Source organism: Bufo bufo, chromosome 7 (genome assembly GCF_905171765.1).
Source record: "Bufo bufo chromosome 7, aBufBuf1.1, whole genome shotgun sequence".
NCBI classification, from domain to species: domain Eukaryota; kingdom Metazoa; phylum Chordata; class Amphibia; order Anura; family Bufonidae; genus Bufo; species Bufo bufo.
The window spans coordinates 116,124,355-116,151,575 of NC_053395.1; the positions used below are offsets into that span (position 1 = coordinate 116,124,355).

Below are 27,221 nucleotides of genomic sequence, written 5' to 3' on the forward strand. Positions count from 1 at the left end.
TGGCACCCCTCAATCAGTATTTGGCGGAAAGAGGGATATAGCTCCCCTCAACCAGTATTTGGCAGAAACAGGTATATGGCACCTCTCAAACAGTATTTGGCAGAAACAGGTATATAACACCCCTCAATCAGTATTTGGCGGAAACAGGTATATAGCACCCCTCAATCAGTATTTGGTAGAAATAGGTATATGGCACCCCTTAATCAGTATTTTGTGGAAGCAGGTGTATTGCAGCCCTCAATCAGTATTTGGTGGAAGACAGTATATAGCAATAGCACCCCTCAATCAGTATTTTGTTGAAGAAGGTATATAGCACCCCTCAATCAGTATTTGTCAGAAACAGGTATATAGCACCCCTAAATCAGTATTTGGCAGAAACAGGTATATAGCACCCCTCAATCAGTATTTTGTGGAAGCAGGTGTATCACAGGCCTCAATCAGTATTTGGTGGAAGACAGTATATAGCAATAGCACCCCTCAATCAGTATTTTGTTGAAGAAGGTATATAGCACCCCTCAATCAGTATTTGGCAGAAGCTGGTATATAGCACCCCTCAATCAGTATTTGGTGGAAACAGGTGTATAGCAACCCTCAATCAGGATTTTGTTGAAGAAGGTATATAGCACCCCTCAATTAGTATTTGGCGGAAACAGGCATATGGCACCCTCTATCAGTATTTTGTGGAAGCAGGTGTATCGCAGCCCTCAATCAGTATTTGGTGGAAACAGGTATATGGCACCCCTTAATCAGTATTTTGTGGAAGCAGGTGTATCACGGGCCTCAATCAGTATTTGTTGGAAGACAGTATATAGAAATAGCCCCCCTTAATCAGTATTTTGTGGAAGAAGGTATATGTCACCTCTCAATCAGTATTTGGCGGAAACAGGTATATAGCACCCCTCAATCAGTATTTGGTGGAAACAGGTATATGGCACCCCTTAATCAGTATTTTGTGGAAGCAGGTGTATCGCAGCCCTCAATCGGTATTTAGTAGAGCAAGGTATATAGCAATAGCACCCGTCAATCAGTATTTTGTGGAAACAGGTATATAGCACCAATCAAACAGTATTTGGCGGAAACAGGTATATAGCAGCCCTCAAGCTGATTTTTTGGTGGCAACAGGTATATCACATCCGTTGCAATTAGTTACTCCAATAGCTTTTGTCCCTCTATCTAGCTGTGGTATTGCAGCAGAACCATACACAACTGCTGCACAATACAAATACACTATAATATAATTTCTATGTTAGAAAGTATATTATAAGTATATCACACCCCTCTATATCACAGCTATCAATAGCACACCTATACCTGTCTTTCAAAGGACTTTTGTGGCCCTATTAGCTAGCATTTGGTGTCCCTATCTGTCCCTGCTCCAAACTACAACCTCTACCTACACTGGCAAAATACATAATGTAAAATGGCTGCCAGATCGGGTTCTGTTATAGGGTAGGGGGTGTTTGCATGTTCTGAAACGTCTCAATTGGCTGTCCTGTCCCACCTGATGAATGTGTCATGGGTCAAGGTTCGGCGCTAGGCAAAAAAATATGGTGCGTGCGAATATCGCCATATGTTCGCATGTTCGGCGAATCGTGAACAAGCAAAGTTCGCCGCGAAACGACCTCCGGGCAAACTGCAAGGCCATCTCTAGCGACAGATACACATGCATATCCGCTGCTCCATTCTACTTTATAGGACTTCTAAGCGCTTGTACTTAGTTTAGAGTTCAATGGAGCATGTATGCATTCATGGCGATACAATCAAATGGAGAACATGAAACCCCATTCCAGTGATCAGCGGGGGTCCTGTGCACTCAGATCCCACTGATCAGACACCTAACACATATCCTGTGGATAGGAAATACATTGTTGTCATGGGTCAATCCATTTAAGATAGATACCAGAACTCAGTGGCATCTTTTTATGACGTCAGTTGAGTTTGATAGTATTCCCCTGAGTAATGTTTTAAGTATTTTTGTTCAACCGATTTACTTGCTTAAAAGGGTTGTCCAAGTTATTTTTATTGATGACCTATCCGCAAAATAGGCAATCAATATCAGATCGGCGGGGGTTCAACACCCCTGCTTATCAGCTGGTTGAAGAGAAGGCATGAGCTGGGCCAGTGCTGCCTTCTCTGCTCTATTCACCGGCTCACAATTGCAACAGTAGCGGTGAGCAGCTGTATTTACACAATGGGACAGCTCGTTCACATACACTTGAATAAGAATGAGCCATCCCATTGAAATGAATGGGATGGCTTAGGTGTAATTGCACTGCTCATCCCTAGTGTTGTGAAAGTGAGCAGGTAAACGATGAAGAGAAGGCAGCACTGGCAAAGTGCTCACCTTCTCTTTAATCAGCTGATCGGCAGGGGTCCGACACCCAGTAGGTCATCAATAAAAATAACTTGGACAACCCCTTTAAGGGCACCATTACAGTGGCCAATTATCATTACAGCTTGTTTCCAAGCAATTGTAACAGAATTGACCAATATTTGTAAGGGGATGAATTATAATTTATGGTTGATAGTTCTCAATCTCACAGCTATCAAATCAAGTTTTTATATTAAACCTATTACATAGGAAGTTTTGGCTATTTGGTGGATTTTCTTAAAATCTTTCATGTCACTATAGGAAAGATTTATCACCATGAAGGGAAGTCAGTTTTGTAGGAGTGTGCGTTTTCGTAGTTTGCTCTAATTCATTAAATGCTATAGAATGATAAATTTGGTGCATCTTTATAGAGAATCTGTCAATATGATCAACCCTATAAAACCAGGCATTCTGCGTGGTTACGTTGGTCATGGTAAATTTAATGAGCCCTGTATTGCTGGAATTGGATATACCATTGCAGTGTAATTCATATTTTAATTCTTATGCATATGATGTGCTCAGAGCCTCAAGAGACTGGCCTAGTGCCTTGGAGCACTGTTTTACTTTCTCATCTCCCCTTTCATCACTCTCCCTCATGTCCTAATTAATAGGGCCAGGGATCTTCATTTTTATGATGCCTGGCCCTGAAATCTCTCACATATGCCAGCAATATTTCAATCAACACATGTGCAGTGTAACTCATGAGGTTCTGACTACTCTAAGCTCTGCACTGCACATATTGAAATCTCTCTGGCACATGCATGGGATTTCAGGGCCAGGCATCTGAAAAGGGCATGAGGGGGAGTGGTGACAGGGGAGAGGAGTAGGTGAAGTAGTGCCACCCCCAAGGTGCTTTGAGCACCTAATTTGTATAAGAATAACAATGTTAATATCTGATTGCAGACATATATGACTCAATTAAGTCACTACGATCAACCCCACCAGACAGTATGCTTTGCTTTATAAGGTTGTTAGTAGTGACAGATGTTCTTTAAGTCTAACACTTCCACTTTCAGTTACTCCACTTCTCATGCTATCTCTTTCAGAAAATTGCAGCTGATAAATCTAGATTCTTCTAGAATCAGCTTGACAGGATAATAGTTGGAGTACAGTTCACTGCCTGGCTCATGTAAAGCCCGAGATGCTTCTGATTTATAAAGTTATCATGCAGTCTACAGTCCCTGACAAAAGTCTTGTCGCTTGTGTACAAATTGACCTAAAGTGCCGCTAAAATATATTTCTAATCAATATATTGTTACAAGAAATGGGTCATTTTAATCCCAACAGCTTTTGTAATAATGTTTCAGTGCAAAACAAAACTGACAAAAAGTATTCTAATATTCACAGCTTGGTAAAGCCCATTGAGTAAATTTTTGCCAAGACATAAGTGTTGTCGCCTTGTCATATGAGCTTCACCTGCGACTAATAATGGATCAATTAGGGCTCAGGTGTGTATAAAAAGTACCCCAGTACACTAGACCATCACATCAACTGCAATTAGACCTCTGCAAACATGCCTAAGATTCACCCGGAGACCAAAGTGTTGATTATCAAGAGGCTGAAGACCAGATCCACTGCTGATGTGGCAGACAGCTTCAATGTTTCTTAGCGTCAAGTTCAGAGGATAAAAAAAGATTTGAAGAGACTGGAGACGTTTTGGACAAGGCCAGGTCAGGCCGACCCCGCAAGACAACTGCTCGAGAGGACCGTTTGTTGGCTCAAAAATCCCAGGCCAGCCCATTTTCCACCGCAGCAGAGCTACACGAGACCTGGTCACCTGAAGTCCCTGTGTCAACCAGAACAGTTTGTCGGATTCTGTCTCGAAATGGCCTCCATGGTCGAATCAGTGCCCATAAGCCAGCACTAAACAAAAGACAATTGAAAAAACGTGTGGCATTTGCCAAGGGCCACAGCCTGCTAAAAGGATGGATGCTGGAAAAGTGGCAGAAGGTGGATTTTTCAGATGAATCTTCTGTTGAATTACACCACAGTCGCCGCAAATATTGCAGGAGACCTACTGGAACCCCCATGGAGCCGAGATTTACCCAGAAAACAGTGAAGTTTGGTGGAGGCAAAATCATGGTCTGGGGTTACATCCAGTATGGGGGTGTGTGAGGGATCTGCAGGGTGGAAGGAAATATCAATAGTCTAAAATACCAAGAAATCTTAGCTACCTCTTATATTCCAAACCATAAAAAAGGCCAAATTCTGCAGCAGGATGGTGCTCCATCACATACTTCCATCTCCACATCAAAGTTCCTTAAAGGGGTTGTCCGAGTTATGAAAAAAAAATATATAGCACTGCAAATCTGATATATAACTGAGCTAAGCAAGTTTTATGCCAAAAAAAAATTTTTTTTTCCTCATTTCCTGGTTCTTTTCTGGCCCTTTGTTTACCTGCAATAAAAACAATCTCTGCCCCTCCCCCTTCTCTGCTAAGGGAGTGAATACAAGAGCTGCCCTGAGTGACATGTCTGCCTGCTGGGAGACTCTGCAGCTTGTTGTATGTGTAGGACTACAAATTCCAGCTGTATAATGACACTGCTAAGGGAGTGAATACAAGAGCTGCCCTGAGTGACATGTCTGCCTGCTAGGAGACTCTGCAGCTTGTTGTATGTGTAGGACTACAAATTCCAGCTGTATAATGACATTGCTAAGGGAGTGAATACAAGAGCTGCCCTGAGTGCTGGGAGACTCTGCAGCATGTTGTGTGTGTAGGACTACATGTCCCACCTGTATAATGACACTGCTAATACACACAGGATCTTCCCCATACCTTCTTGTGCAATGCGCTCTCTAATCTGTTATTTCCCTGCAGGCAGTCTCCTCAATGCTAGCAGAGCTGTGCAGCTGAAGGGGTTAAGATTCCTAGGATAGAGCACACAGCCGGCAGTGAAGGGGGCGTGGCCAGCACAGTGACGTTTCGTTTACAGGCTTGTAAACAACCTTTATCAGAGCAGGGAGAGAAGCTGACATCACAGGTCATGTGACCCTCAGGTCATGTGACCCTCAGTGAAATCTGAGAAACCGGCCACTGGAGATAAAGTGAGTGAATTGGAAAGCTGTTACATTTGCTTAGTTAGGAACATAGAGAGAACAAAAAAATAACTCGGATAACCGATTTAAGGCGAAGAAGATCAAGATGCTCCAGGATTGGCCAGCCCAGTCACCAGACATGAACATCATTGAGCATATGTGGTGTAAGATGAAAGAGGAAGCATGGAAGACGAAACCAAAGAATATTGATGAACTCTGGGAGGCATGCAAGACTGTTTTCTTTGCTATTCCTGATAACTTCATCAATAAATTGTATGAATCCTTGCCAAACCGCATGGATGCTGTCCTTCAAGCTCATGGAAGTCATACAAGATATAAAATTTGGATCTCACAGCACCATTACTTAATTTGCTGACATATTTTTGGATTTGCAGTAAAGTTGTTCAATTTCTGTATAGGTGACAAAACTTTTGTCTTGCCAAAATTTGACCTTTCTGTCTTGATTAAATGATAAATCTTTTTTCAGTGAAACTAATTTATTTTAGTGCATTAAACATCATTTGGGAGGGCTTTAGCTTTTCATATGAGCTATTTCTAACACCAATTGATTAATTAAAAGTCAGGTTAATAGCAGGAGTTTCTACAAAATAGAGAAGCGACAAGACTTTTGTCAGGGACTGTACATATTCCTATGGTCCATGTGGTTGTTGTAAACCATATTTTTTAAATGTTTTTAACTGCATCTCAGGCCAGATGACCATCCCATAATTATGTACTGTAAAGAAGATACAATTTAAAAAATTATATGAAAAAGGCTAAAAAAAGAATATTTAACATTATCTAGTTTTAATTAGTAAAAGAGCTATATAATACAATTCTTTTAAAAATCTTTTTAATTGACTGCTAGGAGTAGGTAGGCAAATGTTAATGCTATATGTGTGATACAAATATGATGCAAATATTTTATTTTGTTATTGCTGTAATATAGCAAATAAGCATTTTTGTAATTATCAGATATCAATAAAATGCATTCATATAAAGTTGAAGCCAAGTTATAATTTTTATGTTATTTTTCTAATCTTTTCAAATGTCCTTCTAACAAGGGTGAAGCTGGCCCAACAGGTGCACGTGGTCCTGAAGGTCCTCAAGGTCCAAGAGGTGAAACTGGTTCACAAGGACCTGCTGGATCACAAGGTCTCCTGGTATGTTTTATTTCATGGAAATGCAAGTTAAAGTACACAGCAATATAAAACATGTTATGCATTGTCATACACTGCAAACTTAAATAACTCATTTTGACTACTTACATACTTGCTTCCTTACTTGCTGCAGTTATTTCACATCCTACTTGAAAGCCATTTCACTGTAGATATTGTAGAGAAGACATATCTATGATCAAATGTAATAAAACCATTATATACTATTATGGATATCTTTTGTAACACTTATATTTGGCATTTAGGGTACACCAGGAACTGATGGAACTGGCGGAGCTAAAGGACCAACTGTAAGTGAAACATAACCCACAATGAACTTAATTCTCAGCAAATATACATTTTACGATGTCTATTATATTTTCTCTCCCAGGGAGCTCCTGGTGTTGCTGGTCCACCTGGACTTATAGGACCACCTGGATCTCCTGGACCTCAAGGAGGTACCGGACAACCTGGTATCAGAGGCTCAGTGGTAAATATAATTCATAAGTGTGAACTGAATTTATAAAAAATCGTAGAATTTTACGCACACAAAACAACAACTTATACGTAATCAGATTCTGAAACCATCCATGATAAATAGATTATAGTGCCTCAAATTTGAAGAAAGTCTGTACAAATTATCAATATACAGTTGGAAATAATATTCACATAGGTCATAGTTTTAAAACCGGAGAATGTTCTAAAACCTAAGTATTGTAATGATCTGAACAGTAGTATTGAGCGAATCAAAGTTCACAAGGTGAATATGATTTATCCTGGCAGCCCCAGCATCAGGGTTGTTCTAGTTAGTGCTGCTATTGATTATAAGGCAGAGTCACTTACCATTTTTTGCCAGGCATTTTCTTATAATCCATTGTCAGCAGCTCTAGAGGTCCCAGGTGCTGGATTCCACTCAGTGTATGGCATGTGGAGTCCTCGTATTCGTGCCACTGATTGACAGCTTTCTCCCTATGTATAGTTTGGAAAGAATAGGAAGAAATCTGTCAATCATGGGGGTGTGACCCTGCATTGTATCCATATTTAATAGCATAAAAAGACATAAGGGTGGTTGTTTTGTTAAATATTTGAAATACTGTATTTATATAGTTCATGTTCATCAATATACTTTTATAAAAAAGGTCATATATTTTGTGCAATGAACATTTTTATTACTTAAAGGGTGATCCTGGTGTCCCTGGTTTTAAAGGTGAAGCTGGACCCAAAGGTGAACTGGTAAGTGTATGTAGGACTTTAAAAACATAACTGATATTTATTGGTTTTTCTATTTATATTAAAAGAAACAAGGATTGATTAGAGTTAAATGAAGACAATTATTTGTTAAACCAGGGTCCACATGGTCCACAAGGTCCAACAGGTCCTCAAGGAGAAGAAGGTAAAAGAGGCCCTCGTGGAGATCCTGGATCAATAGGCCCTCCAGGATCAGTTGGAGAAAGGGTAATATAATTTTATGCAAAACAGAATGAGTCATAATATTCAAAAGGCTTTCCACAACAGACATTCCTAGAATATTGATTGGATATGAAGTTGCTGCGATGTTTATAGTGGATTAACCTTCACGCAAACTGTACAGTGCTTTGTACATAAACCATAAGATAATATAGAAAACTTTATATGACAAATAATTTCTAAATGGAAAATAAGAGATTCATTGTATAATCATTGTGCTATATATCTTATAGCTGTGTGAGAAACTGATAATGTAATGTTTTGGCAAGAAATCAAGCAATTTATTCTACATTTGTAATGAAGAGGGCAGCTGGATATACTGCTCAATACAGTTGGAACTGAATTTAGAAAAGGTGCATATTTGTCCAGTGCTAAATCCGTATAACATGCAAAGTGACAATTATAAAAGTATTCTTGATTATTTGTCTATCAAATTATTAGTAGCGGAGTGGGTGCCATCTTTAAAGACCCAACATGTGACTATTTCGGCACATGTCCGGAAGAAGTTAATATTACTAAAGCTGGCTTGGCATTAAAGAGCTTGAAATAAGTTGCATACAGTCCTAGGAGGCCTAAGAGTGTCATCCACAACTTTTCAGGGTAGTTGGAACACTTTCAATTCTGGTCAGATTTATTCAGAACCAAATCAAATTGCCTGACTGATTCTGCCAAATTGAATCTGAACTGAATTTCAACAAATCAATAAACATAAACTTAAATCTGAATATCAGAGACTTTAGGGTCTTCATACTGTATGTGGCCTGTCAGGCCAATGTGATGATATTCAACTTGATTGCTGCACATTTAAATGGTCTTTTACGCAGTCAGATGCAAATAAATGGGGAATGAATGGTTGTTATTATGACCGATTCTCAAACATTCACTTTGTATATTGTCAGCAGCACATCTCTTGTCTGCACAGGGTAATATATTGCCAACAAAGATTTTGGGTGCCGCATGAAATATGTGATTACCCAACAAATGAGTGTTTTCCTTGTTTGTTCGGTGAATGGCGGCACTGTTACACAGGCCAGTTACCAGGAATGAGTATTCATATTAATATTAATTTCTGATCATTGGCCTGTGTAATTTATATAATTGCTACATTCTGTTCAAACCATATAATAATTCTTAGCATTTACCATTTTTATTTTTAGGGTGCCCCGGGTAATCGTGGGTTTCCTGGATCTGATGGGTTAACTGGACCGAAGGTAACATTAACAGTTTTGATCAATATCTTACCTAACGTACTCATAGGTCCAAAATACCTGGTGCCTTATGTTCCTCCCACCTATCTAGCCTCAGTTACACCGCTCACATATTAACATCATGCGTTACACAATAGATTCATAAAATGCCTTTATAATGATATTGTTGTTTATATACCAAGAATTTATTGCATGCAATAATAACTGTATACATATTCAATATTATAGCTATTTTTTTCTGTTTTAAAAGATGATCAATTTATTATATTAATGCAAAAAAAAAATATCTAAAATATTCACCAAAACTTTTACAGGGTGCTCAAGGAGAACGAGGAGTCGCAGGGGTTTCAGGCCCAAAAGGAACTAATGGAGACCCTGGTCGTCTTGGAGAACCCGGTCTTCCTGGTGCTAGAGTAAGTAACATGTTAGCATTGGTTATATTTTCTGATTTACAATTCTATAAGTCTATCATTTATAATTTTATTCTGTTTATTGATATGATTTGGTGAAACATTGTACAGCAAAACATAAGGTCAAGGACAACAGGCAGAGCCACATTTTATGGTTATTGTCCTGTAGGAGCCACAGTAGACCACAGTAAATTCTCAGTTTAGTAGCACCTGTTCCGTAATCACGTTTGAAGTGAGCCACCATCTTGAATTTTACATTTTAATCTTTATTAATCATAACAGCAGGTTGCCTATAAGTAAGTCCTGGTTTGTGAAGGCAGTTATTTGCTATTTTAATCTTAAAGATATTTTCCATTTTGCACAATGCCCTTGGCCTATGAAAGGTCCCTCAACTATGAGCTTCTCAGCTGTCATCACCAACAAAACATTTAACTCTCTATTGATTCCTATAGAAAGGGGAATAAGGAAGAGGGATATCTAAAGAAGACAACCCTTTTAAGTATCACATATCATTATGTAAACTTTTTGTCAACACCAACTAGTCATAATGGTAAACTCAGAGGAAGTCCCTTCTACGTATCTTATGGCAATCACATTGAATTGGCCTCTAACTGCCATTAATGCTTATTTTAGTAAATGCACAATTTATTCCATCTGCCCCCCCCCCCCCCAAAAAAAAAGAAAAGAACGAAAACCTTTCCTGTGTAAGGGGGTCTGTGGCAATGTGGAAATGTGGTAAGTTAATGTGGCATGCAAAAATAATGAAGGGGTAATCCGAATAAAAATGTTTTTCTATTATATTGGGAAGGTAGTAAAGGGAGTCTGTCACCACCATATGGCCATATACAGTGCTTACATTGCCCTATAGCACACCTATACATGAATGTTATAGTACCTTTGTCTTTAGACTTGCAGAAGCTGGAAAAATGAACTTTTATTGATATGCAAATGAGCACTCGCAAGTGCCCAGGGGCGGCGTTTACTGTGTTGGTGCCCAGGCTGCCCTGCCTTTTTTCATTGTTCCCCCGCCCCAGCCTCTGCATATGCCCGTCCTCCTTTTCCCTTGCATCGTCCTAAGGTGCGGCGGAGATCCCATGCCTGCGCACTGCCTCGCCGGGCCGGAGCATGCGCACTGCGATGCCCATTGTTGGCACGGCATCGCTTTAACTACTGCGCATGCTCCAGCTAATGGCTGAAGAGTGAAAATTACATCAGAGAGCAATGTTTCTGGCATTCATTTAATAATATAATAGGTGTGCAATTCTTTTTTCTCTATGTTCTATTGAGTTCTACAGTACGTAAAACTCCCTGTTGCATGTTGCACATATTATCTCAGAGCATCATATCATATTTTCCATTGATTATTGAAGAATCTAGTAATACACTTTCCAAAGAAAAACATAAATTGTTTTGGAAACTCTTTTCATACAGTATATCTCCAGAGGAAAGAATGGTCTTCAGAATGAGCAGAATGCTTATAAATCTTCTATTTCAGGGTCTAACCGGAAATCCTGGAGTCCAAGGTCCAGAAGGCAAACCAGGACCAGTGGTAAAGTGTAAAATATTTTATACATCTGCATATTTAAGATTATGTTTTCAACTTATTAATTCATTTCAATGAAATTACAAAGAAGTTTTGTTTGTTAAAGTTTAAAAACAATGTTGATGTCCATTGTTAAAATTTGTCTAAATTTCTGCATGGTATAGTGAGAAAACAGCTGACATTTCTGTTCTATGTTATATACTGTAATGTGCATACTGTTTGAGCTACAGTGCATTCTTGAACAATTTTAAGAGTTTTAATGTGATAAACAAAACTTAAGTTTTTCCTAAATGGGATTTTCTTTTTATATCATACGATATTTTTCAGAAAATCTGTGTTCGTTCCTTTCAGTTTTGGTGTAGTAATACATCTATCTTTTTTCTGTATAGAAGTTGTTTGGTAAAAAAAAAAAAAATTTTAAGCCTATGGTTTATGTCTTGCAGGGAGCTCCTGGAGAAGATGGTCGCACTGGTCCACCTGGTCCAATTGGAATACGTGGGGAAACTGGAACTATGGGGCCTGCTGGTCCAAAAGGCAACAGTGTATGGGCTATAATGGCTTATCAATTTACAAAATTATCAATACTCTTTCTTTTCCTGAATAATTTATGAAATTAAGGTCTGCTCAACAGGGAGACCCTGGAAAGCCTGGGGAGCAAGGCAGTGCAGGTGTACCTGGACAAAGAGTATGTTACCATCTCTGTTTCCCAATCACTGTGTGGGAGCAAAATATATCTTTCTATAAATCTACATTTTTTATTATTTTAATCAGGGAGCTCCAGGAAAAGATGGAGAAGTTGGTCCTTCTGGCCCTGCTGGACCTCCAGTAAGGAATACAAAATAGATACTATGTGAATATTTAATAAGGTTTACATATAGAGAACCATTTTAAATATGTTTCTGAACTCCTTTCATTTTTTAGGGTCTTGCTGGTGAAAGAGGTGAACAAGGACCTCCAGGCCCTACTGGATTTCAGGTATTTTTCATAATTGTTGATATATTACATGTAATGCAAGGTACTTTATGGATAATGTACTAAGTTAAATTGCACATAACATATGGCCTCTAATTTACATAAATACCTAAGGAAACAAAGTTCATTAAGGAAAATAGTTGTACATTCCCCTTTATATGGTACGTAGCTGTTTACGCCTATCTTAAGATGATATTATTTAAACTATGGTTATTGTATATATAAAACCCTTTTTCCTATTCATAAATCCTCCCTATGTCATTCTTTACCTCAAAACCGCAATGTGTCTGGTACTGACCAAAGCCTCAAAAATGTTATGATGACCTCACTTCCACAGTTTGCCCATGGTCACTCCTTCGTTAGAGACCACTGGCTTCCCAATCCCACAATTCACAAGAAGACCACTGATGACTCACTGCTTCATGAAGAATATAAATTCTTGATATCCCTATAGTCCACACTTGCAACTGATCCCTCCTCATGCTTACCAACAAGCCTTATACCCACGATCGGCAATATTGACCCCAAAACACACCAGAAAATTTACCAAATGTACAGTAATACTCCCTTTGGGATATCTTCCACACCAGTACCATCCCAAAAGCATGTCTTCAGACTACTTTCCTGCACCATAAGAAAGATAACTCTTGAAAGCTAATTTGAATACTTTTGAGTTTCTGGGAAAGATTAAACTTAGCTTTTTTTTTAAAAACAGTAAGCCTTTCAGATGCCAGTAGAAGTAATTTTCCCCTGAAACACAGAGCAGTGTTGGCTGGACTACAATACTCCTCATGCATACTAGATGGTCTCGCTAATGACAATGAGCCCCGACAAAGGCCACTCAGCTAAATAGAGCAATTTTCTCTTGGGACTCTCAGTTTTCTTTTCCTTTTGGAAATAGATCTGACTTACATGTCTTATTCAGAGAAATACAATATGAGAAAATCAGTACTTTTATCCGTTTCCAAGTAGAGCTGGCTTCCAGTGGAGTATTACAAATTGGTCTTACGTTCTCTCTGGAATTCGGGTAAATTGATTCATACGTGAGTCAAATCTTGTAAAAAAAAAAAAATGTATCAAATTACGACTGAAACTAATTTCAATAGATTTACACATCTTTAGTTAATTCCTTTGACAACTTTTCATAATGAAAGAAACAACTATTTAGCTAACTATGGTCTCAAAACATTGTAAGGCTCTCAAAACGTACAGTACCAGTCAAAAGTTTGGACACACCTTTTCATTACATGTTTTTACTTGTTTTATTTTCTACTTTGTAGATTTTTATTGAAGGCATGGAATTAATGAAGGAACAGATATCAAATTAAGTGGTTAAACCAGAATATGTTTTATATTTTGGATTGTTTAGTAGACCCTTTTTGCTTTGATGACAGCTTTGCACACTCTTGTCATTCTCTCAATCAGTTTAATGAGGTAGTCACTTTAAATAGTTTTCAACTAACATGTATGCCTGGTCAAGAGTTCATTTGTTGAATTTCTTGCTTTCTTAATGTGTTTGAACTTTAGTAACATAGTATATAAGGCCAAAAAAAAGACATTTGTCCATCCAGTTCGGCCTGTTATCCTGCAAGTTGATCCAGAGGAAGGCAAAAAACAAACTGTGAGGTAGAAGCCAATTTTCCCCACTTAAGGGGAAAAAATTCCTTCCTGACTCCATTCAGGCAATCAGATAACTCCCTGGATCAACGACCCCTCTCTAGTAACTATAGCCTGTAATATTATTGCTCTCCAGAAATACATCCAGGCCCCTCTTGAACTCTTTTAGTGAACTCACCATCACCACCTCCTCAGGCAGAGAGTTCCATAGTCTCACTGCTCTTACCGTAAAGAATCCTCTTCTATGTTTGTGTACAAACCTTCTTTCCTCCAGGCGCAGAGGATGTCCCCTTGTCACAGTCCTGAGGATAAATAGATGATGGGAGAGATCTCTGTACTGTCCCCTGATAAATTTATACATAGTTATTAGATCTCACCTCAGTCGTCTTTTTTCTAAAATGAATAACCCTAATATTGATGATCTTTCAGGGTACTGTAGTTCCCTCATTCCAGTTATTACTTAAGTTGCCCTCCTCTGAACCCTCTAGCTCCGCTATGTCTGCCTTGTTCACAGGAGACCTGAACTGTACACAGTACTCCATGTGTGGTCTGACTAGTGATTTGTAAACTGGCAGGACTATGTTCTCATCACGGGCATCTATGCTCCTTTTGATGCAACCCATTATCTTATTGGCCTTGGCAGCAGCTGCCTGACACTGGTTTTACAGCTTACTTTGCTGTTCACTAAAATTCCGAGGTCCTTTTCCATGTCAGTGTTACCCAGTGTTTTACCATTTAGTATGTATTGGTGATTTGCATTATTCCTACCTATGTGCATAACCTTATATTTGTCAGTGTTAAACCTCATCTGCCACTTCTCTGCCCAACTTTGAAACCATCAGTTATATTGGGAGGGAGGGAGGGTTGGTACACAGTTTCAGTTTAGCCCTATTCTATTTCTGTTCCAATTCACATTATGGCAAGAACCATTAAACTAACGCTGAGTTCACATCGCCGTTATTTTTCCGTCCTTCTGATCCATTATTTTAGACTGAAAAAAAGTCTTGCAGTCCTTTAAAAGTGTCAGCAAATGCAGTCATGAAAACTATCAAATGCTATGATGGAGCTAGCTCTCATGAGGACAACTATACGAAAAGAAAGAAAGACCAAGAGTTACCCCTGCTGCAGAGAATAAGTTTATTAGAGTTTCCAGCCTTAGAAACAGCAAATCAGTGGCATTTCAAATTAGAGCCTACATACTGTAAATGCTTTACAGAAATCAAGTACCAGACATATCTCAACATCATATGTTCAAAGGAGACTGCAAGAAATAGGCATTTATGATCAAATTGCTGCAAAGAAGCCACTACTGAGAAACAACAAGAGAAGAAGAAGTGAAAATCTGTACTTTTGTCTGATGAGTCACAATTTGAGATCTTTTGTTACAACCGCATAAAAGCTGAGAGGATTGTTTCAACATGTGTGGTTTCCATCGTGAAGCATGGAGGAGGAGGTTTGATGATATAAAGGTACTTTACAGATGATACTGTTGGTGATTTATTCAAAATTCAAGGCACACTTAACTAGCATGTCCACCACAGCATTCTGGCGCAACATGCCATCCTAACTGAGTCAATGACCTGAATACACCTCCAGGTTATGTAAGGGCTATTTGACCAAGAAGAGTGCGGCGTCTGATGACATGGCCGCTAAAATCACCCGTAACCCGTTTGGGATGAGTTTGACTACAGAGTAAAGGAAAAGCAGCCAAGTGCTCAACACCTCTGGAAACTCCTACAAGACCATTGTAAAATAGTTCTAGGGGATATCTGATGGAGCTGACAGAGAATGCCAAGAGTGTGCAAAGTTGTCATCAACACAAAAGAGGGCTACTTTGAATAATCTAAAATCTAAAACATATTCTGGTGTGTTTAACAATGTTTTTTGTCTACTACTTAATTCCTCATGTGTCCTTTCATAATTTTCATGCCTTCTGATTTACAATGTAGAAAAACAAAAAACAAGAAACCTTCTGACTGGTACTGTATCTGTGCAGTTTTATAAAAAGATAAAAACATGTTAACTATATAGTATAATGTTTTCTATACATTACAGGGTTTACCAGGTCAACCTGGGCCTCCTGGAGAAACAGGGAAGCTAGGAGATGAAGTAAGTTATTTCTTATGCATTATATAATTGTATAATGAGCACTTCAAATACGTAAAAAAAAAAAGTTTCATATATTTTGTGCTATTTTGGATGGTATTTTTCAGTGATGTAAATAATTGTAGAAATACTTATTATAAATTTTATATCTTAACCAGGGCGTACCTGGAGATTCTGGAGCTGCAGGCCCACTTGGTCCAAGGGTAGGGATTATATTTATATGTAAATCCTTGTATTGCAGTAAAGTGGTATTCCTTTTTTGTTGGAGCAAACAAAATAATGCATTTGTTTTCTAACAGGGAGAGCGTGGTAATCCTGGTGAAAGAGGAGAACCTGGAGCTTCAGGACTACCTGGTGAAAAGGGTATGGCTGGTGGTCATGGACCTGATGGACCAAAGGTGAGTTAGTCTTATTTCACTTTGTGCAAGAGAAATAAAGGAAAAAAATGTACTACTTCAATAATTATGACCTTTTGCATGATTTACTTGAGTATGATGATTTTTTTAATATAATAAAAAAAAATCAAAAGGCAAACATTAAAAAATAAGCCTACTTATAAAAAGTTAGGCTACTTTCACACTGGTGTTTTGGCTTTCCGTTTGTGAGATCCGTTTAGGTCTCTCACAAGCGGTCCAAAACGGATCAGTTTTGCCCTAATGCATTCTGAATGGAAAAGGATCCGCTCAGAATGCCTCCGTTTGCCTTCGTTCCGTCTCAATTCCACTTTGGAGGCTTGCAGCGTTTTGGTGTCCGTCTGACGAAACTGAGCCAAACGGATTTGTTCTGACACACAATGTAAGTCAATGGGGACGGAACAGTTCTTTATGACACAATCTGGCACAATAGAAAACTGATCCGTCTTCTATTGACTTTCAATGGTGTTCAAAATGGATCCATCTTGGCTATGTTAAAGATAATACAAACGGATCCGCTCTGAACTGATGCAGACAGTTGTATTATCTGAACAGATCCGTCTGTGCAGATCGATGAGGGATCCGCACCAAACGCGAGTGTGAAAGTAGCCTTAATTTGATCATGTACATATTTCTTTAATCACTGTGATTGAAAATATAAATGCATGACTGTCATTGTATTTGACAGTCCATTACAATTTTAGTACATATTTTAGAGCTTTGTTGCGTACAATCCATATTTTCACCTACAAAATAACTGTTAATATACATTTTCCAAGTTTTTATCTAAATTATGGTTATGACCATAGGGAAGTCCTGGTCCAACTGGCACCCCTGGTGATGTTGGACCTCCTGGTCTTCAAGGTATGCCTGGAGAAAGAGGCATCGCTGGAACACCAGGTCCAAAAGGTGACAGGGTAAGTGATTTTTTTCTATTACTTCTTAAACGAAACAAATATAATGTAATAAAATACAATATCGTTTCTTTTGTTTTTTTTTTATTTCAGGGAGGTATAGGTGAAAAAGGTTCTGAAGGAACTGCTGGTAATGATGGTGCAAGAGTGAGTACATGTTTATCATATATTGAAGCATATACAGTACACATGATAAAATGCAATCAAGGAATTGATGATCAGTCACTTGAGCAGGGCTGAGTAGCTCCCATCTGGCAGACTCAGACCACTAAGACATTTAAAATCTGTTAATGGTCTGAAAGTGCTTAGTTGTAGGGACATGTTACAGAGAGGGAACAGATACCATATACCCAATTCTGATTATTTCCCTTTCTTCTTTTAAAATATAATTTATTGAAAATTAACAACAACACAGATAGAGCAGCAGCACAGTCAGACGGCGTGAATAGGGTGCAACTCTTCGGGGAAGGCAGGCTTCTCCTCTACTGTAAATACGTCCAAAGAACGAGGCAGCACTTCAAATTCTTGTGAGGGGGGTGATGACCCAAATTTATTTCCCAGGCAACGTTTCGGCCTACTCAATAAGGCCTTTGTCAAGCAATGCAATAGTGTTAAAACTGAGTATATACAGTATACCCAAATGCCAAAAGTGCAAACAAATCACATGGTGCAAATTAAGTGGATAATTGAATACATGATAGATATAACGCATGATTACATGACATCAGAAGCATTATAAATATTCTCAGTACAAAAGTGCATAAATACATTAAAAACCAAATAACTCATACTGTGAAGGGTTCATAAATACAGTGAATGCATATTATTCGTATCACATCTTTATAAAAATAGATTTGTAGACCTGTAGAGATTTCTTAGTGCTAAAGTGCTCGTGCTGGTGACTTAGGGGTTAAAAAATTGTCTGCAGTTGTTCGAACTACAGCTGTATCAAATTTGAATATTGTTTGATTAAAATAGCTTACCATTGGTGGTTCAGTGTGACCGCATGTATCTGGCATCCCTGCATGATTGAAAATGAATATATATATACAGAAGATATATTATCGAGTCTCGGTGTGTACTCATATATAAAGTTACAAAGATAATATTTGTTTATATTACAGTAATACAATTAATTGAATTAAGAGCAGAAGAGTGCTAATGTTAATACTCCAGATGTCAGAACATTTGTGGGTTATTGTCTGAGCCACATTGCCAAATTCAAGTTTATCCTAGCTAGAGTGAGAACTCAGACGTCCCTGACGTAATGGGGTCACACTGGTTGTCACTTTTCTATTTTTTATTCCAAAGGGCAGATTTACTAATCCTATAGATTCTGTAAACTTAAAGAACTTTGCAAAAATGTTTATTCTCTGGCCTGCTAGAAAGGTGCATGATGTAATCTATAGTGAATGTAATCTTCTCATCAGTGACTGTATTTTTGAGCTATGCCCTCTCTTCAAATTTTTAGCTGTGTCATGTGACCAACTCTCTGATCTCCAACTTACACAGAACCGGAAGTCAGTTACTTCTCTGTTCATTCCTATGAGACTGACATTGAGGCTCCCATAGGAATACATAGAGAAACTGACTTCCCGTCCACACATAAGGTGCTGTGTTATTTGGAAAGTCTGATTGCTGGTCACATGACATAGATGAGAAGCAGAAGGGAGCAAATAACTCAGAAATACAAACACTGGTAAAAAGATTACATTCATTACAGATTGCATCATGTACCTTTCTAACAGGTCAGAGAATACAAATTTGACTCCTTTAGACAAGCTGTTTAGACATTCAGCAGATTTGTCACAGTTCCTCAGACTGAATGATACATTTGATGCAGGGCTAGGCACTTTTGTCTAACTCTATGCCAACTATTGGTTTGCTTAGTTTGAGAGAAATTTTGTACTAGAATTGTAGAGCAATTTTGGTGCTAAAGTTGCACATGCCCCCTTTCTCACAATCTCACCCATTTTATGGTAAGCCACTCTCCTTTATAAGCTAGATGGAGAGGATTCCTCAAAAACTAGATGCGCCAAAGTAAATAAAAATGCACCAGATTGCACTACATTTGGTGTAGTTTCTGACAGTGCCTAGGTGCACTGAAATTAGTAAATGTGGACACATGTTGTCAATTATTTCAAACATTAAATATGTTTCTTAAAGGGTCTTCCAGGACCTCTTGGTCCAGCAGGTGCAGCAGGTCCAGCAGGTGAAAAGGTAAATATGTGATTTAATAGCGTCATACTATCAGTTTTTAACAATAGATATGATATACAGTATTACATTCTTTTTCTAGGGTGAACCAGGACCAAGAGGTGTAATGGGACCAGCTGGATCACGTGGAACACCTGTGAGTAATGTGTTCCTATGACTTTTCCTTCAATGACTATTAATGTGGCTCACAAGGTTCTAGTTTGTCAAATTTTATGCATTGTCCATTATATTCTTTGACATTGCTTCATAATATATACTTTTTAAATTATCTTTTTTCACAAATCTTAACATTCTTTGACATGACAACATGAACAATCACATATGTAAGTCTTAAACAAAGCTGAACTGTTATGATCATTTGTTTTCTTTTCTTTCAGGGTTCCAGAGGTGAAAATGGCCCCACAGGTCCTGTTGGCTTTGCTGGACCTCCGGTATGCTCTTTTTCTGGAACTCTTGTTAACACTAATAATTTTAAATTATAATGTGTCGCCTGTTTGTTTCATGCTTAACTTTCCATGATTCTTTTACAGTTTTTAAGTACTATAAAAAAGACTGAATTTTACCAGTTATGAATACTTTTGTAGTTTATTCTATTTATAAATTAATACAATGGTAACATTTGCAGTTCCAAAGTTGAAATTAATTTTCAGATTTAGAGTTCAAGAATATGCAAAGGCAGGGTGCTGAATCTCCCCTGCCTAAACCACTTCCAAGATATTGCACTGCACCAACCAGAATCCTACTCTATACTGATGAGGGACAAGCACCCCAAAATAGCTGTCTACGGATGGCTATCTGGCTTGGCTATATCCCCTTGTCAAATCCCAAGGTTTGTTGGAAAGTCAGATCATGACCTAGAGGCGACCACTTCCAATAGGTGGTGCAAGCGAGATGGTTCTCTTTCTTGCAAGATACCTCTTTGCATATTAGTTTCCCATGAAGCATTACCAATAAGTCCATACTATAGAGTACTTCCAGTTAGTCTCCACACAGGGCTGGTCCTTTTAAGGAAATTCAGCACCCGTCAAAGTTCAAGAGCAAAATAAAAACATACAAAATATTGACATGATATTATAGACTCCATGAAGAAAAGAAGATGCCCATTTCTCAATCCAATTATTGATTGAATTTTATGAGCTCTTCATCCTATTACCACTTCTAGTAGATAGCCTTACAGATAGCTACATCAGTGAATGAAGATTGGTAATATATATAAAGATTAATCCCTTTCCAGTCCAAAGTAAATCTGTAGAGTAAATCTGTCAGTGCAGAAAAAAAATATGACGAACTGCATTTTATGCATTTTTTTTTTTCATTTAATTTTAGGGACCTGATGGACAACCTGGGGTAAAAGGAGAACCTGGAGAGCCTGGCCAAAAAGGTGATGCTGGATCTCCTGGTCCACAAGGCCTCTCTGGATCTCCTGGTCCACATGTGAGTATGAAGACCCATAAATATGAAGCACTGTCTTTTGCAGTTCACATTTTAAAGGGATTGAATGTCCCCCATTCCGTGATTCCACCTCCTCCCCCCAAAACTCCCCCCCCCCCTGAAAAAAAAAAAAAAAAAAAGGATTTTGAGCCTGTGCAGTCACATGCCAATCTGGGACATGTCACCACTGAAGCCAGTAAATGGCTGCAGCAATTAACATGACCACAGACAAAACATGAATTCCAGAAGTGGGAATAGGAGCCTCAGTGCTGGAACAGAGTGCTTTCAAAAGGTGACATGATATTTTTCTTTGTGATAAACAGTTTTTTTTTGGAAGTTCAGACAACTCTTAACTAATTTAATCTAATTTAATCTATGCAATACAGCTCTCCTCACCCAACAAATGTATTTATTGACATTGCTACTCACATCCTAAACTGCCTGTTCCCATAACACTCTACCATATTTTAGTGTGTGCTCTATACTTTTAATTAATAGCTTTAAATTGATATTCAAGTCAAATAATGTATATTTTTGGCAAATTGGTTGTAACATTTATGGTTAGGTCTATTGGCACATTTAAAGGGGGTTATTTGAAATGCTGCTGCGGCCACCACTTCCAGGATTACATACCATACATTCAGCTCAGCACATGATCCCAGCCTGGGATTACAACCTGCAGCGCATGCATGAGTCTGAATCTCTCGCTAAAACGCTATCAAGAGATTTAGACTAACGCTTGTGCTGTAGGTTGTAATCCCAGGCTTGTAGCTGAATGTACAGCATGTGATCCTGGAAGTGGCAGCCGCATCTCAGATAACCCCTTTAAGTAATAGCTGAATACAGCATCAGTGTCCTAAATATCATAGTAATCACTGAAGGTATATTGGCAATTGATCCTTGCTAATGTATATAATGTATCACTGAGGGCAAGGACCTAAAACGTAACTTTCATTTATAATCACAAAAAAATTAAAGTACAACTTGGATCAAGCATCCTAATTGGTGCGTAGAAAGCTATCAACGGTAGACGAGGGGCGGTAAAAAGGCTGAGAAACTGGGATACAGGGAATAACTATCCCTAAACTTTCCCTCCACAGCTGCTCAGCCCAGAGATACACCTTAATGGTAGGTGTACTCTGTCCGCGTACCTAGGACTGAACTGTCCTTAAAAAGACCCTTTTACAAGATGTATCCCAATTTCACAGGTTCCAACGCGTTTCCCCCTCTTATTGCAACAGAGGGTTCATCAGCGGACAATACCTGAATAGTGTGCGGCCTCTTAATGGACTAACAGCGCATAGATATAAGGGCAAAATGCACAAAAACGGAACCAGTGGTACACACAACTACTCCTAAGATACAGAGTTTATGGCAGAACAATTCGGCGGAGATGTAACCAACAGATAGAAACAACATTAGTCACAGTCCCTTAGCATTCATGCTATGCAACAGTGCAGGAACTAATATTACATGTACCATATATTCATGAAATGCTGAGTTTGAAACAGAGGGGTTATAAACAAACCAATCAATGAGACCATAATCACAATTGCTTGACAGTCATACTGTGACACAATGCATGGGCTGATATTACCTGCATCACTGCGTCCTGTGTTGTTTCCATTAGATACTAAATGGGATCATACATACCAAGCCGCTTGAGGTGTGAGTAGAATTAATACAAACTCTCAATCTGCCAACTGTGTGACCAGAGATGTGTTCCTGGGGCCAGATGATAGCTTCTATATATTATATCAGCATGCACTGTGATGGACTAAAGTAGCAGCAGATTATCATATCATGCTCCAGTGTTTGAAATACAAAAGCACAATGCATCAATACATGACCACGTTGACTAGAAAAATAAATTGTGTAATGGATCCTGATACAGATGTGTCATACATTAACTTTTCCTTAACTTGACACATCCTGAACTGTGTAAAACGAGAAAGAAAAATGTACATATCCAACGGATGCCATCCATCAGCCATTTGTCACACTAATCTCATCTGGATATTTTTGATGAATAGCTGTGATGGATTGCCCTTATAAATACCATCATTCAACTCACCTGTCAGCCTTAAAGGGGTTGTCTCACCTTGCAAGTACAGGACTGCCACTGCTCACCAGTTCTGAACTTCCTGGCGTGTATGGGGGCATTGGCTAGGAGTTTGATTGATGGAAAACATGCTCGCACAGGCAGGAGGTGATGTTGTCATCCTAGCACAGTTTGCTTCTACAAGTGCATTCCTGGGTTGGCGCTGCTAATCAGTGAAATAGCTATGTACAACAGCTCTATGGCTACTGACAGTGCCTATGCACGCTCCCACTATTCCGGCTACATTGCAGTGGTGGTCATAACCCCTGACAACGAGCAATCTATAATGGGGTGGAGAAATAGAATAAACACTGACAAAGAGGCAATTTGGACGAATGGATTACATTAGTAAGTCACTTGTATTAACGTTTTAAACAGTATAAGGGCCATTTGATGAGGTGAGGCAACCCCTTCAACATGAGAAATGGAGATTCAAAAACAAAGTGTTTAATATATATACACTGCTCAAAAAAATAAAGGGAACACAAAAATAACACATCCTAGATCTGAATTAATTAAATATTCTTCTGAAATACTTTGTTCTTTACATAGTTGAATGTGCTGACAACAAAATCACACAAAAATAAAAAAAGATATCAAATTTTTTAACCCATGGAGGTCTGGATTTGGAGTCACACTCAAAATTAAAGTGGAAAAACACACTACAGGCTGATCCAACTTTGATGTAATGTCCTTAAAACAAGTCAAAATGAGGCTCAGTAGTGTGTGTGGCCTCCACGTGCCTGTATGACCTCCCTACAACACCTGTGCATGCTCCTGATGAGGTGGCGGACGGTCTCCTGAGGGATCTCCTCCCAGACCTGGACTAAAGCATCTGCCAACTCCTGAACAGTCTGTGGTGCAACGTGACGTTGGTGGATAGAGCGAGACATGATGTCCCAGATGTGTTCAATTGGATTCAGGTCTGGGGAACGGGCGGGCCAGTCCATAGCATCAATGCCTTCGTCTTGCAGGAACTGCTGACACACTCCAGCCACATGAGGTCTAGCATTGTCTTGCATTAGGAGGAACCCAGGGCCAACCGCACCAGCATATGGTCTCACAAGGGGTCTAAGGATCTCATCTCGGTACCTAATGGCAGTCAGGCTACCTCTGGCGAGCACATGGAGGGCTGTGCGGCCCTCCAAAGAAATGCACCCCACACCATTACTGACCCAATGCCAAACCGGTCATGGAGGATGTTGCAGGCAGCAGAACGTTCTCCACGGCGTCTCAAGACTCTGTCACGTCTGTCACGTGCTCAGTGTGAACCTGCTTTCATCTGTGAAGAGCACAGGGCGCCAGTGGCGAATTTGCCAATCTTGGTGTTCTCTGGCAAATGCCAAACGTCCTGCACGGTGCTGGGCTGTAAGCACAACCCCCACCTGTGGACGTCGGGCCCTCATATCACCCTCATGGAGTCTGTTTCTGACCGTTTGAGCAGACACATGCACATTTGTGGCCTGCTGGAGGTCATTTTGCAGGGCTCTGGCAGTGCTCCTCCTGTTCCTCCTTGCACAAAGGCGGAGGTAGCGGTCCTGCTGCTGGGTTGTTGCCCTCCTACGGCCTCCTCCACGTCTCCTGATGTACTGGCCTGTCTCCTGGTAGCGCCTCCATGCTCTGGAAACTACGCTGACAGACACAGCAAACCTTCTTGCCACAGCTCGCATTGATGTGCCATCCTGGATAAGCTGCACTACCTGAGCCACTTGTGTGGGTTGTAGACTCCGTCTCATGCTACCACTAGAGTGAAAGCACCACCAGCATTCAAAAGTGACTAAAACATCAGCCAGGAAGCATAGGAACTGAGAAGTGGTCTGTGATCACCACCTGCAGAACCACTCCTTTATTGGGGGTGTCTTGCTAATTGCCTATAATTTCCACCTGTTGTCTATCCCATTTGCACAACAGCATGTGAAATTGATTGTCACTCAGTGTTGCTTCCTAAGTGGACAGTTTGATTTCACAGAAGTGTGATTGACTTGGAGTTACATTGTGTTGTTTAAGTGTTCCCTTTATTTTTTTGAGCAGTGTATATATATATATATATATATATATATATATATATATATATATATATATTAAAAACTATGGTAAATACAGTACATTTAGTATTTCTGTAATCATACTGACCTGAGGAAAAAGGCCACAATGTTATTTAGAGTACACAATTAAGGCTATAAAAAGGAAGGGGGGCATGACCAGAAAAATTGGATCGTCCACCGCACCCGATAAGTATTTTAAATTTTAATTGTTTTGGCATTTCCAGACACATCAATATGATATATATATATATATGGTGGGTGATTTGGGCAATTTAATTTTTTTGTATTTTTTATATGTTTAACCCCTTAGTGACCACCCATACGCCTTTTTACAGCGGTCACTAAGGGGCTTTAGGCTGGGCCGCCACGGGGAGCCGGGGGCCGGCTTGCACATGAGCCCTCGCACAGCCCAAACCGGCAGGAGTGCCGATCCAGGCTGTTTAACACTTTACATGCCACGGGCAATGGCACCTGCTGCATGTAAAGTGCTGACAGAGGGAGCGTACTCCCTTTGTCTCACATCGGCACCCCCAAAATACGATCCCAAGGTGCCGATGTGTGTGAAGGCTGGCTGGGGTCTAGTGTAGGCCCCAGACCAGCCTTGAGTAATTTCCAGCAGGCTGCGCTGGTCAATGTCAGAATAGCACTGACATAAAAATGCAATGCACCATAGGGATAATGCATTGCATTTTAAAATCAATCAAAAAGCTGTCTGTTATAGTCCTCTTGTGGGACTATTAAGTGGTAAAAAAAAAGTAAAAAACACATTTATTCAATAAAAGAAATCCCATTAAAAAAATTACGCTTTTTATGCCCTATGGTGAACGCCATAAAAAAAAAGACAAAAAAAGACAGAATTACTGATTTATTCCTAGTTGCCACCGAAATATTTTTAGAACAAGCGTTCAAAAAGCGCCATTTACTCCAAAATGATACCAATGAAAAATACAAGTTGTCACGCCCTCACAGAAATGCATAGAAATAAAAATAAAAAAGTTATGGGTCTTAGGAAGCGGCAATGCAAAAATATTTTTTTCTTTAAAAAAAAGGGGGTTTTATTGCAAAAACGTAGTAAAACATAAAAAAAACACCTATATGTATTTGATTTCACTGTAATCGTACTGACCCAGAGAATAAAGATATTATGTTATTTATACCGAAAAAGGAACGCCGTAAAATTTATAACGCAGTGGCAGTATTGCTGTTTTTCCCAACTCCCTCCCAGAAAGAGTTAATAAAAGTTAATAAGAAAGTTATGTGTACCCCAAAATAGCGTCATTAAAAACTCCAACTTGTCCTGCAAAAAACAAGCCCTCATAAAGCTATATAGACAGAAAAATAAAAAGTTATAGCTCTTGGAACGCGACATTGAAAAAAGGAAGAAAAACGCTTGGTCTGTAAGGCCCAAAACAGGCTGGTCACTAAGGGGTTAAAAACATTTTTATATCATTTTTATTTCCTTTAGTGGACTAAATGTTATCATCATTTGTACTGGAGACTGAACTTTTCTTCTCAGTCGGAGGCAGTGCCCCCTTTTTTGACATGGAACAGTTTTTCACTGTATTTCTTGTACGGCCCATTTATATATTTGTATAGGTTAATCATGTCCCACATTAGATGTCTCCTCTCAAGACTAAATACATTTAATTATGTTAATCTTTCTTCATAACTAAGACCCACTATGCCCCTTATCAGTTTAGTCGCTCTCCTCTGTACTTTTTCCAGCTGTAGTGCATCCTTTCTATGTACTGGTGCCCAGAACTGGACTGCATATTCCAGGTGAGGCCGCACCAGCGCTTTGTAAAGTGGTAGTATTACATCCCTGCCCCGAGAGTCCATGCCTCGTTTAATGCATGACAATATTCTGGTAGCCTTAAAAGCAGCTGATTGACATTGTATGCTGTTATTTAATCTACCATCTACATGGACTGCCAAATCCTTCTCTATAAGTGACTCTCCCAGTACTACATCACCTTGGACATATGAAGCACAGAGATTATTACTACCAAGATGCATAACTTTACATTTATCCACATTGAACCACATTTGCTAAGTTGATGCCCAATCTCTCAGAGTATTCAAGTCTGCTTGCATTTTATGAACATATTCCATAGACTGTACAGTACTACATAGCTTAGTGTTATCTTCAAAAATAGTTATGGTGCTATTAATCCCGTCCTCAATATCATTAATAAATAAATTTAATAATAGAG

At 39.2% G+C, this 27,221-nt stretch overlaps 1 protein-coding gene across 1 annotated transcript in view; it reads left to right on the plus strand.

The window, feature by feature from the left end:
• The window catches only part of COL5A2 (collagen type V alpha 2 chain), a 275,036-nt gene that overhangs the window by 211,785 nt on the left and 36,030 nt on the right, over positions 1–27,221 (plus strand). Inside the window, exons 19-39 of the mRNA XM_040439368.1 lie at positions 6,472–6,570; positions 6,831–6,875; positions 6,956–7,054; positions 7,744–7,797; positions 7,912–8,019; positions 9,189–9,242; positions 9,554–9,652; positions 11,145–11,198; positions 11,636–11,734; positions 11,824–11,877; positions 11,964–12,017; positions 12,114–12,167; positions 15,837–15,890; positions 16,046–16,090; positions 16,187–16,285; positions 17,110–17,217; positions 17,308–17,361; positions 19,381–19,434; positions 19,514–19,567; positions 19,809–19,862; positions 20,758–20,865. Of these exons, the coding sequence (XP_040295302.1) occupies positions 6,472–6,570; positions 6,831–6,875; positions 6,956–7,054; positions 7,744–7,797; positions 7,912–8,019; positions 9,189–9,242; positions 9,554–9,652; positions 11,145–11,198; positions 11,636–11,734; positions 11,824–11,877; positions 11,964–12,017; positions 12,114–12,167; positions 15,837–15,890; positions 16,046–16,090; positions 16,187–16,285; positions 17,110–17,217; positions 17,308–17,361; positions 19,381–19,434; positions 19,514–19,567; positions 19,809–19,862; positions 20,758–20,865 (1,503 nt within the window). The remainder of the gene's footprint in view (positions 1–6,471; positions 6,571–6,830; positions 6,876–6,955; positions 7,055–7,743; positions 7,798–7,911; positions 8,020–9,188; positions 9,243–9,553; positions 9,653–11,144; positions 11,199–11,635; positions 11,735–11,823; positions 11,878–11,963; positions 12,018–12,113; positions 12,168–15,836; positions 15,891–16,045; positions 16,091–16,186; positions 16,286–17,109; positions 17,218–17,307; positions 17,362–19,380; positions 19,435–19,513; positions 19,568–19,808; positions 19,863–20,757; positions 20,866–27,221) is intronic.